The following is a 13,713-nucleotide window of genomic DNA, read 5'->3' on the forward strand; positions in this document are numbered from 1 at the left end:
ATGGTGCAAAAAAGAACCGATATAATTTTGTCATTTGATTATCACGAGTCATACAACATTACAACAACTAATTAACCGAAGTTAAGTCAGGGAACAAGCTATATTTGTCTGTATTGTTCAAATGATCAAGCGTGTCATTTTGTTTAACAATTCTTATTTAAAAATTATCTATATATATGATTCAAGAATGAAAGAACATTTCAGTTATTTATTTGTCACTATAACAAAATGTCGATATTAAATTATATTGCATCAATAATGTTCACATAGTCAGTAATTGATTAAGAAAATTATGCTCAATCACCATTAAATATAAATTTAAGAGTACAAAAAATTATTTTTAAGCTGTGTCATTTTGTTTTTCACCTTCAATTTACATTCAAGAGTGATTCAACATAATATTTATACTCAGTTACTTATCAAGTGAACACCTCCGTATACATTACATAGTGTCATCTGCGCACATGCATATCTTTGTAAGTTTTTTTGGGTCTTATATTCTAGTAAACATGGTTCATCCTCTTAGGCCCAACAATTCTAAACTTTTAGGTAAAATGATTGTAGCCCATTGAGCTAAAATAGAGGCGCGCACTCAAACGGCTACATTTTTGCGTGGTCGCGTCCCCATTTTTCATGAAGCTCTTCTTCTTCAAGCGCCATTGCAGCTCTCTCATCTCCTCCAATCTCCACAAAACCCAAAACCCACCACCCAAACAATCCCAAATCCTCCACCTCTGCAAATCCGGCTTACTTTTCGACGCGATTCGAATCCTCAACTCCATAAACCCCTCTGAAATCACCCTCAAACCACTCGTCTACGCTTCACTCTTGCAGACATGCACCAAAGCCGTTTCTCTCACCCACGGCCTCCAAATCCACGCCCACGTCATCAAGTCCGGCCTCGAAACCGACCGGTTCGTCGGGAACAGCTTGCTCTCTCTGTACTTCAAGCTGATCCCCGACATGTCCGAAACCCGGAGAGTGTTTGATGCTCTGTATTTCAGGGATGTGATATCGTGGACGTCGATGATCACCGGGTACGTTCGCGCCGGAAAGCCTGCTACCTCAGTTGCATTGTTTTGGGAGATGGTCAGTTTCGGGATCGAGCCGAATGACTTCACTGTATCCGCGGTGGTCAAGGCTTGTTCGCAGGTCGGCTACTACAGGCTCGGCCGGTGCTTGCATGGAGTGGTTGTGAGTCGTGGGTTTGATTCGAATCCGGTCATTGTTACTGCTTTGATTGACATGTATGGGAGAAATCATAGGCCGGGGGATGCACGCCAGCTATTTGATGAAATGATTCAACCGGGCGCGATCTGTTGGACGTCGGTGATTTCAGCGCTGACGCGGAACGATATGTTTAGGGAAGCATTGGGGTGTTTTTATTTGATGCAGAGATGTCATGGTTTGTTCCCGGATGGGTTTACGTTTGGGACTGTATTGACCGCTTGTGGCAATCTGGGGAGGCTGAGGCAAGGTCGAGAGATGCACGCGAAGGTCGTTACGTACGGGCTTTGTGGAAATGTGGTTGTGGAGAGTAGCTTGGTTGACATGTATGGGAAATGTGGGAGTGTAGATGATTCTCGGCGTGTTTTTGATAGGATGCCCGTGAAGAACTCTGTTTCGTGGTCTGCGTTGCTCGGGGTGTACTGTCAAGCGGGAGAATTTGAGTCTGTCATTAAGCATTTCAGGGAAATGGAAGAGGCTGACCTGTACTGCTTTGGAACTGTTCTTCGTGCGTGTGCAGGCTTGGCGGCTGTACAACATGGGAAAGAGGTTCATTGCCAGTATGTGAGAAGGTGTGGTTGGAGAGATGTGATTGTTGAGTCGGCTCTAGTTAATCTCTATGCAAAATGTGGTTGCATAGATTTTGCGCGTAGTGTTTTTATCCAGATGCTAGTTAGGAATTTGATTACATGGAACTCGATGATTTGTGGGTTTGCTCAAAATGGGCAAGGTGAAGAAGCTCTTGGAATATTTGATGAGATGATTAAAGAGGGGATGAAGCCTGACTATATCAGCTTTATTGGGGTTCTATTTGCTTGTAGTCATGCAGGTTTGGTTGATCAAGGGCGAAGGAACTTTATCTTGATGACAAAAGAGTATGGGATCAAACCTGGGATTGAACATTATTGTTGCATGGTTGATCTCCTCGGCCGTGCTGGGCTACTGGAAGAAGCAGAGAATTTAATAGAGAGTGCAGAGTGTAGAAATGATTCTTCCCTCTGGGCAGTTCTTCTAGGTGCTAGCACAACCTGTACGAACTCTGCTACTGCAGAGCGCATAGCCAAGAAAATGATAAAACTTGAACCTGACTACCATTTGAGTTATGTTCTTCTAGCTAATGTATACAGATCAGTAGGCCGATGGGATGATGCCATGGAGATTGCCAAGCTGATGCAAGATAGAGGAGTTAAGAAGACTCCGGCTAAGAGCTGGATTGAATCTAATAGTAGATTGGGTTCTCATCTTCATGTTGGTGATGTGCACTTACCTAGAAAAATCGATTTTAATGCCGTTTGGGGACATTGTATGAAAACGAGAATAGACGGAAGTGAATCAAAAGTTGAGTATCAACCCATGTTGGAGGCTGGAGTATAGTTTTATCAGAAGCAATTGGCATCCCTCATGGAACTCCTTCATGTCCTCGATATTGGACGTCATGCAATGCAAGAAACAGGTGGAGGCAATTGCCCTTTTTGATACCTGGTAGGCTGGTACAATACAGCTTTTGTTTTGAGGTGAAATGCTCAGATCAAAAATCCCATGTATTCTTTGTTTTTCTTACTTCAATAAAAAAACGGGAGCTGTACATTTTTGAACTCATAAGAAGTTTTGTTTCGTCTCATTATGTACGGTTTACCACCAGACGACCCTTAATCTTAACCTACTAGTAAACCATGTTAAAAATTCACCTACAACTAGAAGTGGCTTCAGATGCAGAGCTGGGGCCTGGGGGGACTCGAAAATCAAACAGCCACAGAGAATTGCTCCGGTATGAAATTGATATATAAAGCAGCACATGTTGCATTCAGTGTTGGCATGTTATATTGTACAATGGAGAATACAATACATGTTCCCAAAAAATCCAGTACTTTCTGTACAATCTTCATTCAGCTGTTTCCTAACATACATATACAGTGTTAGATGCATGCACTAATGCTTGTTTCTGTACAGTGTGACATCGTTACAAGTTTATCACTTCAAATATTATCAATCCTCAAACTCTGAATTAGTGTCATCAAACTCATCTTTGGTTTCCGAATCTACATGATGTTCCGAGTCAAATGCATATTTCCTGTCTTGCTTAACCAATTTGGCAAGGTCATGCCTATTGGCATCTGTATAGGCATCTATAACAGCTCTGAACAAGGATGGATTAGGCTCTATCTCTTCATATTTCAGCTGGCTGTAAATTCTCTTCACTCCTTCAACCATACCTGCTTTTCCATAACAACCTACTAGGAAAATATGCGTTACAAGGTCTGGTTCCACACCTTCATCCTGCATTCTCATGAAAATGTTCAGAGCCTTGTCAATCTCCCCAGCTGCCCCATAAGCATATATCGCAACATTGTAGAGAAAAGAATCAAGATTTATGTCAGCTTTTGTGAATGTTTCACAGGATTCGAGTGCCAAACCATGCATACCAACCAGAGAGAACACAGAGGTGATGATAGCTTGTCTAGAGTAAGGTTTCCCTTCCTGGTAAGATGACTCTAGCTGGGTTACAGCTTCAATGGGAATCCCTCCTTTTCTCAATACAGTGAACAATACATTACAAGTTCCACTGTCAAGCAACAGTTTCCGAGTTACCATCTCGTGCAATAATTCACCGCATTCACGTAGCTGCCCGTTAATGGCATAGCATGACATCACCTTGTTAAATGAAGCGCAGTCCCTTATTAAACCCGATTCTTTCATTTCCTCTGCTACATCAATGGCCTCATCAAGCATGCCCATGCTCTTGTACAGATACATCATGGTTGCAAACGCTATCTCATCAGCCCAACCTTTCGCTCTCAAATTTTCAAAAATCAATTTGGCTTCAGATACCAACCCAAGATCTGCATACAGATTTATCATACTGTTAGATGCAACAACATCTGGGCCACCATCAAAACCTTTCAACCTCTCATACAACACTTCTGCTCCATCACGGCTTCCCGCCTTACTATACGCCTTTATCAGAGATGTCAGAACTATTTGATTTGCAGTTATCCCCGATTCTTCCATGTGGTGAAAATACTTAAGTGCTTCTTCAACTCTGCCAGTTTCTGCGAATCCATTGATTAAAGAACCGTACACAAACTCATTTGGCTTTGTTCCTGACTTTACAAAGTCTTGGTACACATCAACTGCATCCGAAAGCTGGCCAAGGCGAGCATAGCAGGCAATAAGAGCAGAAAGGGTTAGAGATTGAGGCTTCAGACCAGTTTCCTGCATTTCTGTTAGAAGATCCCTTGCTTGGTCCACTAAATCACCTCCGGAGAACATTTGGATGAGAGAGTTGTAAGTGCACTCATCGGGCCAAGTCCCATGCTTTTTCATGCCCCTGAAGAGAGAGAAAGCTTTGTCATAAAGCCTTGCCTTACCATACGCTTTGATCATAACATTGTATTCCACAATATCCTTCGTCTGTCCAACCAAATCTCCCTTCCTATAGAATAGGACCTCGGCTTCAGTCCAAAGTCCCTTTTCAGCATATGCATCTATAATTGCTGCACGCGTCTTTGATGAAATCCCACGGTTTAACTGACATTTCTCATAAAGTAAGTTTGCCTGATCAAGCCGTCCTTCATTAATATACATCTTGATGATACCAGGAAGAGAATGCTCATTAATAGAGACACCAGATTTCTCCATATCCTCAATCACAATCTCCACATCTCTGACCATATTTCTCTCACATAATACATGAAGAATGGTCCGGTGAGATACAATATCCTGGTAAAGACCTACCTCCTTGATCTTCCTGTAGCAGTTCAGAGCAGCATCAATGTTCCCCACATCAGCATACAGAGATAGAAAAATGTTATAAGTTCTTGTATCAGGAGATATACCCCTTTCTTCCATCTTACTGAGCAAAGCTTCCGCCTCCAACAAATGCCCATGACTTCCACAAGTAAAGATCATAGTATTAAAAGTAATAACATCCATTGCCACTCCAGACTTCATCATATCTCCAAACACATTAGCCGCATCATTCAGACGCCCTGCCTTTCCATACAAATCAATCAAACTATTATAGGTAGATGTAAGTCGTGGTTTCTGAATAGAGTTCTCTGTATCCATTGAGGTCATAATTTTTGAAGTGGGAACTCTCCCACCAGTCCTGAATAGCTCAGTGGACAAGAAATGCTTGAAACTAATAGGTTCCGAAACAGAACCAATCACAGAATCAGCCATAGAATCCAACTCAAGGTCATCGAGCTCAATCCGCCCAGTACACCAGTCCTTATAAAACTTATCCGCCCTATCAAACTCTTCTGCATTCTTCAATGCCCGAACAACCGTATTCATTGTAACCTCATCCGGGAAAAGTCCCCTTAGCTTCATGTGCTTAATCCACAACAGGGCCTCCTTCACAAGTCCCGCTTTCCCATACACATCAACAAGCATGGAATACGTATTGTTAGTCGGCAGGACACCCTTTTTCGCCATTTCAACCCAACAAAGCCTCAGCTCATCCCATCTCTGAGCTCTACCAAGCACCCGAAGCACCACATTGTAGTGAATCACATTGGGCACATACTCTTTCTGTGACTTGAACCACTCGAAAACACGAAGAACTCTCTCCCAGCTCCTCTGTTCTTTGAGAATCACAGTCTGTTCTTTCGCACTCAGACTCTCCCCAGACGACTTGAGTGCCTTTTCAACATCGTTTTCAGACTCCAAAGACCTCAAAATCGAAGGCAACACGCCTCCATACCTCTTCTTCTTACCATTAACTAAAGAAACCTTCGTGGGAAAAACCAATGCTTTCGAATGACACTGAAGCTTAAACCCTACATAAACCCTAGACCCTCTTGAACTCTGCTGCTGAGGTCGTGAACCCACAATACAGCTACCCTTTTGAGAAATTGGAACAGGGCATAGTTGGGTTTTAGCTAAGCTATGGTTGTGGGGAGTGAAACGAAACCCTAGAAGAGGCCTAGTAGTGAAATTAGATTGGGGGTTTTGAAGCTTACTTGGTGAAAAGGTGTGGCCTTGCATTGAGCTGTGGAGACTTTCTTGCCCTAATTCTCTGGAATTGTAGCTCTGGCAGTGAAGCATCTTCTCCCTGCCTTTAAAGTTTGAATCTTTGGGACTTTGCGGTTTTCCAGCTCTGAAAGTAATTAGGGTTTAAGACACAGAGAAAAAGGAAGAAGAAGAGGAGGAGGAGCTTGTTAATGTTTGAGCTTTTTCATTTCCTGTTACTGCCCTTGGGATGGTTTGGGAGAAAGAGGAACCTTTAGGGGTAAAATCGTCAGAAGGAAACTTTCAAACTCTTTGTTCTTTTCTTCTGATTTTTCTGAATTCTGTTTCTATCTCAACTGATTTTTTTTTTGTTTTTTTTGTTTTGTCCTTTTATGATGGAAAATCCATGAATTAATCTCCTACCCGGAAGATGATGATTATGACTGTTATGGCGGGAGAAAAACCTTACAAAAATGACAACAAATTTGTTGTTAGAGTGGTAATGTTGAGTCATATTTTGTGTAATTTTAGTTCTAATAATGGGTAATTACACCTCTTACGACATTGTTACAAGCTTTTGAACAAATTCGTTGTCAAAGTTGTAATTTTTTTTGTAATCTTAGTTCTAATAATGATAATTACACTTCTTACGACATTATTACAAGTTTTTGAACAAATTCGTTGTCAATGTTGTAATTTTTGTTTAACTATATGTAAATAGTATAAATGAATATCGTAGCTTTTGTTCTCAATGTTGTAATTTTGATTCAAATAATTGTAATTTTTTGTTCAAATAGTTGTAAATGAGTGTATGAGATACCCACTTGTCTCATTAATAATTTGCAAGAATATCTTTAGGCAATTATTATCTCCATCCCCCAAATATTATCTCCAATGCCCAACTACATAGTGTCCGCATCAAGAGAGTTATGTCCAGTGGGGTTATGAAATTTTGATGTCTCATTAATAATTTGTAAGAATATCTTTAGGCAATTATCATCTCCATCCCCCAAATATTATCTCCAACGCCCAACTACATAGTGTCCGCATCAAGAGTGTTATGTCCAGTGGGGTTATGAAATTTTGACTAACTGCACAAATATCTGTCCAAGTCTTCTATTAATAGAGATAAGCTAGGGAAACCCCCTTGGTCTCAAAGCAAACACTCCTCGACAAAATGGGTTCCAACAAGGCTTTTCTTTTATTTGCTCTTGTTCTTCTCATCATCTCCTCTGAGGTAGCAGCACGAGACCTCCTCGAGCACACTTCTACTCCTGCCAAGCTGAAAGGTACGTGAGCCTCGCCATTTTGTACACACTGAACATGCATGCGTGTTTATGTTATGCTGAGCCACTTTGCCTGCAGAGAATGGTGGATATGAAAGAAAGCTTGCTGGTGGTAGGTATCCTGTTCCCAGCCGAGGAAAAGAATGCTCCCCATATGTGAGAAGCTGTCCCAGCAAAGCACCACCACCACCACCATGCTCACTATATAAAAGAAACTGTCCATGAAAGAAGTTGCGCTCATCTTTTCAGATCATGATGAACAACTAATTATTAGGGCTGCCAATCGATACTTGAAGTTATTGATTCCTCTCTTTTGTTGCTTCCCTTACATAAAACTTGCAGTATGTACGTGCTGTTACTTTCATAGAATAAATGCTCAATATATGTAAGCCTCTCCAAATCTTCGATCTGGAGACTCTGGCCGTGCTAATATTTCTGTAAAATTGCATGGTAAAGCAGTAGTTTTCATGGTCTCTCCATTCACAATATTAAATAAGATCTTAAATATTTGAATTTCTAAAATCAGAAAATTATATAAAAAAGAAAGAAAAAAAAAAGTCTGAGGTTTTCGAGTTCCTTCAATTAGAACACTTTTCCAAAATCATGTTTTATTACGACAATGACACGTGACAATTTGAACAAAAAAGGGTATATGTTGACATCATTTGAATTAAAAAGAATTATGGCCAATTCTAGTTTGGTTCTTATAGAGTTTTTTTTTTTTAGAAAATAGATAATTTCATTAATTTATCCTTGGCCAGAAAGCATGTACATTAAATGTTGTCTCATAATAAAGTCATAAATGGCATAAGCTACCAAGCAAAAGACAGATGACCGCTAACATATTCGCTCACTTATTGAGCCTAACAACAAGAAACAAAATCCTCTCTACCAACCTTCCATGAAGTAGTAACCTAGTTTCTTAGAGACCTCAATTGGTGTACAATTAGAGAAACTAAGATGAAAGACTCAGCTTCTAGTATTAGGCAAGGAACTTGGAGAAACCTAAAATTTTCCTTTGCCCTTGTCTCTAGGGCTGGGAACAAAATTAGTGACGGTAGGATAGGTCAACCTCAGAGGAACAACACTAGGCTTCTTGTTGGCACACTGGTTTTGCCAGACTTCCTTTTCAAAGTTACCAAAGTAATGTCATCCTCTTCAATTAATCCCAAAGTATCAGCCTGCAGAGTTGGGATCTTACTAACCAAGATGGTTTTGAACTTCTTGGGGGAAGGATTGCAGTCACCGCTGCGATCTCTTTTCTTGGACGACATCCCTCTATTAGGAATTTGACCTAAAATTCCTCTTGCGGAAGCAGACAAGTGCAAAACAATATGGATAAATGATCGGGAAAACAAACACGAACTTGTTAACGAGGTTCAGCGCACAAAGAACTTTTCCTACGTCCCCAGGCTGCTTGGGTTTCACTAAAGAAGAAGAAGAATACACGAACAAGAATACAAGGATCTCTCACAAGAAGTTCTCACCAACTCTCAAGACCTCACTTGCTCTCTCTGTTTAATGCTTCAAATACTTGATCTACCACTACAACCTATGCCCCTATTTATAGATATCTAAGTAGATCCTATAAGACATTGGAAACCTATTCTCAATAGACATAGAAACCATTACCAAATAGGATTATGTAAGTAGGTAGGAAACAATAAAAAAAACTCCTCTTTGATCAAGGATTAACAAATCCTTATCCTATGTGGAATCGGATCCACACACCCAACAATCTTCCACTTGGAGCCGATTATAGCAGTAGCTAACATCCTTCAATACTCTTCAATCATAGCAACACAAAACCCATTATTACAGCCAACATCTCATTCTTCAAATTTGGAGACCAACTGAAGCCAAGCACAGCTTCAGTTTACTTATTGACACAGACTTAGTCAACATAATAGCAGGATTCTCACTTCCTTGAATCTTCAACAATTGCAGCACTTCATTCTCCACAAGTTCTCGTATGTAGTGATACTTCATAGGAATGTGTTTAGTCCTTGAATGAAAAGCAGGGTTCTTTGCCAAGTGAATTGAACTTTGACTATCACTGTGCAATGTACAATTCTCTTGCTTTTTACCCAATTCCTCCAACAGACCCTTTAGCTACACCATCTCCTTACCAGCCTCTGAGACTGCTACATACTCGGACTCCTTTGTAGACAGGACAACTTTCCCTTGCAAATTTGATACCCAAGAGACGGCAGCACCACCCACAGTATACACATAACCAGTAGTACTCCGATAAGTATCATAATCTCCTGCCAAGTCTACATCAACATATCCTTGTAGTTCAGCACTACCTCTCTTGAAACAAAGAGACATATCAGTAGTACCCCGAAGATACCTCATGATCCACTTCACAGCCTCCCAATGTTGCTTTCCTGGATTACTCGTGTACCTACTCACCACTCCAACTGTATGAGCAATATCGGGTCTAGTACACACCATAGCATACATTAAGCATCCAACTGCCGATGCATAAGGTACATTCTTCATATATTCTTTCTCTTTTTCGCTCTTGGGTGATTGTTCCTTGGACAATTTAAAGTGAGCCGCCAACGGTGTTCCTACAGCCTTCAATTCATCCATATTGAATCGCTTAAGCACCTTCTCAACATACTCCGCTTATGAAAGCTTCAGAGTACCAACCACTTTATCACGGATAATCTTTATACCTAAGATTTTCTTCGCCTCACCCAAATCCTTCATCGCGAATTGGTTTGACATCTCCCTCTCTTCAACTTCTCAATCTCATTGAAGTCTTCCCCAGCTATCAACATATTATCCATATACAGTAAAAGAATGATGTAAGATTTGTCAAACCTCTTGAAGTAACAACAGTGATCGGATTGACATCTTTTGTAGCCACTCCCTCACATGAAAGCATCAAATTTCTTGTACCACTATCTTGGGGCTTGTTTCAAGTCATAAAGGCTCTTTTGTAGTTTGCATACCAAGTCCTCCTTACCATGTGCTATAAAACCTTGTGGTTGCTTCATGTATATGACCTCCTTCAAATCACCATGAAGAAAAGCAGTCTTGACGTCTTGCTGCTCCAAATACAGACCTTCAGCTTCCATTAAACCAAGCACCACCTGGACTGTGGTATGTTTCACAACCGGCGAAAAGATCTCATCAAAATCAATTCTCTCCTTTTGCTGAAAACCTTTCACAACTAACCTTGCCTTGTAACGTTTGCTCCCATCAACTTCTTGCTTAATCTTGTAAATCCACTTGTTATGCAATGCTTTCTTGCCTGTTGGTAACTTAGCTAACCCCCAAGTATTGTTGGATATGAGAGAGTCTATCTCATCTTGTATGGCACCCTCCCACTTAGTAGAATCTTTATGTTGCATTGCCTCATCATAACTCACAGGTTCACCATAGTCAGTTAACAGCAAATAGTTAGCACAAGGCGAGTATCTATCAGCTGGTATTCCTTTAGTACTTCTTGATGATACTCTTGGCACAAAATGAGGTGTCACTGGCTCATCACTAGGAACTTGTTCTTCAGGTTGTGCGACCTTAGGAGCTTCTTGTTATTGTCGTTCCTCCCCATGATTTCCCTCAGACACATCTTCATTGGACAATTCTTCCAACCTTGCAAATTGCCGATCTTTTCTTACAAAACTTTTAGGCTCTGCTGCTTGCCTATTCTTGTACATCACCTCTTCATTAAAGATGACATTCTTGCTCCTTACAACTTTCTTATTTAGCATATCCCAAAACCTATAGCCAAGCTCGTCACCGCCATAGCCTATGAATATGCACTTTTGAAACTTGGGATCCAACTTGCTTCTCGCACCGGACTCAATGTGAACATATGCCACGCAACCAAACAATCTTAAATGCGATAGGCCTATCTCTTTTCCACTTCATTTTTCCTTAGGTAGGAGATGATTCAATGGTACTGATGGTCCATGGTTAATTAAATAAGTAGCAGTATTAACGGCATCAGCCCAAAACATGTCTGACAATCCTGCGTGTATCCTCATACTCCTTGCGCGCTTATTCAGAGTCCAATTCATGTGTTCAGCCACTCCATTCTGCTATGGAGTTCCGGGAATTGTCTTTTCCATCCTAATCCCATTCTCTGCACAATACTCTTTGAAATCATTACCACAGTATTCACCTCCATTATCCGACCTCAGACATTTGATCTTCGACTTGGTCTCATTTTCTACGATCGCCTTCCACTTCTTGAAAGTATCAAATACTTCCCATTTATTTTTCAAGAAATAAACCCATACTTTCTTGTGGAGTCATCAATATAAGTCACATAGTACTTTGAGCCACCTAACGAAAGCTCCGGTACAGGTCCCCACACGTCAGTATGAACCAACTCTAGTTTTGTATCTTTTGGAGCCTTGCCACCCTTTAAGAAACTACCAACCTTTTGCTTCCCAAATATGCAGTCTTCACAAAGCCCAATCTTCACTGAGTCCACACCATGTAGTTTACCCTTCGACTGAAGTACACTCATACCTTTCTCATTGATGTGCCCAAGTCTATGATGACATAAGTATGCATCTTCATTTTTCTCAACGATCGCAGTTCCTTCATTGTTCTCAATAATAGCAACAATATTCGAGGTCGTATAAAGTGTCCATGTCTTGATTCCACTAGCTAACACCATAGCTCCTTTACACACCTTCCACGTACCTTTCTCAAAGGTAGTGCGACATCCTTTATCATCCAACTGACCCACAGAGATCAAATTCCTCTTCAACCGCGGTATGTGTCTAACATTGGTCAAGGTCCATGTTCCACCATTTGTCAGCAAAATCTTCACATCACCCCTTCCCACAATCTCCAAGGCTCTACCATTAGCAAGAAACACTTTGCCAAAATTACAACGTCGGTAATTCACCATGAGCTCTTGTTGTGAAGTTGAGTGAAATGACGCTCTAGAGTCTATGATCCATGACTCCAATGGTGCTTCAGTAACGCTTAGTACAAGTGCATCCAAATCAAACTCAGTTGTGTTTGCCATCTTCATTGTCTCCTTCCACTGGTTATAGTCTCTCTTGACATGTCCAGATTTCCCATAATGCCAACACCCATCGGACCACTTTCCTGATTTAGACACGCTTCGGCCTTTTCCAGGTGCCCTAGACTTGGACCTTCCACGATTGTTGTTTGATTTCTTGTTGAACGTTCTACCTCTATTTTCTATAGAGAGAACAGAACTTGAAGGATCTTCAAGGTTACTTTGTCTTCGCATCTCTTCATTCAGAAGAATGTCACGCACATCATTAAACTTCAGCTTCTTCGTAGTCCCAGCTCCACTAGAAATCGAGTTCACAGTCACATCCCAATCCGAAGGCCAGGAAGTCAACAACACCAAAGCTTTGATGTGTTCGTCGAATTTAACATCCACCGATGCTAGTTGCTCGATAATATCACCAACTATCCCAACTTGCTGGTGACCATATTTACCCTTACCCATCTTCAAAGTGAACAGCCGCCTCATCAAGTACAACTGTTGAACGGCATTTGGCTTCTCATACATATTGGACAAACTATTCATCATCCCCTTCAACGTAGTCTCCTTGATAACAAATTGCCATACATCATTCGAAAGTGATAGTCGAACAGCTCCAAGGGCCATCCTATCAATCTCTACAAATTCTTCCTCTTTCATATCTTTTGGGAGCTTGCCCTATAAAGTCTTGGCAAGCTTCTTCATATTCAAGTAGTCCTTGATTTGTAACCTCCATAGGCTAAAGTCATTACCGTCAAACTTATCGACCCTCTTCTCAACGTCTTCTATGCTCATTGTTTTCAGTCTAGAGCCTAAGCTCTGATACCACTTTGTTAGGAATTTGACCTAAAATTCCTCTTGCGGAAGCAGACAAGTGCAAAACAATATAGATAAACAATCGAGAAAACAAACACGAACTTGTTAACGAGGTCCATCAAAGAACTTTGCCTACATCCCCAGGCTGCTTGGGTTTCACTGTAGAAGAAGAAGAATACACGAACAAGAATACAAGGATCTCTCACAAGAAATTCTCACCAACTCTCAAGACTTCACTTGCTCTCTCTGTTTAATGTTTCAAAGACTTGATCTACTACTACAACCTATGCCCCTATTTATAGATATCTAATTAGATCCTATAAGACATTGGAAACTTATTCTCAATAGACATAGAAACCATTACCAAGTAGGATTATGTAAGTAGGTAGGAAACAATAAAAAAAACTCCTCTTTGATCAAGGATTAACAAATCCTTAT

General features: G+C 40.8%; 2 protein-coding genes and 1 long non-coding RNA gene across 3 annotated transcripts; 2 read left to right on the top strand and 1 right to left on the bottom strand.

Annotated features, from left to right (window-relative positions):
* Positions 1-438: 438 nt before the first annotated feature.
* Positions 439-2,747, top strand: LOC112190030 (pentatricopeptide repeat-containing protein At1g03540). The gene has a single exon (XM_024329445.2). It carries the CDS (start codon positions 634-636, stop codon positions 2,599-2,601), a length of 1,968 nt encoding a protein of 655 aa, XP_024185213.1. The 5' UTR covers positions 439-633; the 3' UTR covers positions 2,602-2,747.
* Positions 2,748-2,880: 133 nt separating this feature from the next.
* Positions 2,881-6,416, bottom strand: LOC112190029 (pentatricopeptide repeat-containing protein At1g73710). The gene has a single exon (XM_024329444.2). The coding sequence runs from the start codon at positions 6,274-6,276 to the stop codon at positions 3,214-3,216; it is 3,063 nt and encodes a 1,020-aa protein (XP_024185212.1). The 5' UTR covers positions 6,277-6,416; the 3' UTR covers positions 2,881-3,213.
* A 762-nt stretch (positions 6,417-7,178) lies between these two features.
* Positions 7,179-7,959, top strand: LOC112184086. Its single transcript, XR_002930008.2, has 2 exons — positions 7,179-7,469; positions 7,546-7,959. It is a non-coding gene; the product is annotated as an uncharacterized LOC112184086 (long non-coding RNA).
* The last annotated feature ends 5,754 nt before the right edge of the window (positions 7,960-13,713 follow it).

Source organism: Rosa chinensis, chromosome 2, assembly GCF_002994745.2.
Source record: "Rosa chinensis cultivar Old Blush chromosome 2, RchiOBHm-V2, whole genome shotgun sequence".
NCBI lineage: Eukaryota > Viridiplantae > Streptophyta > Magnoliopsida > Rosales > Rosaceae > Rosa > Rosa chinensis.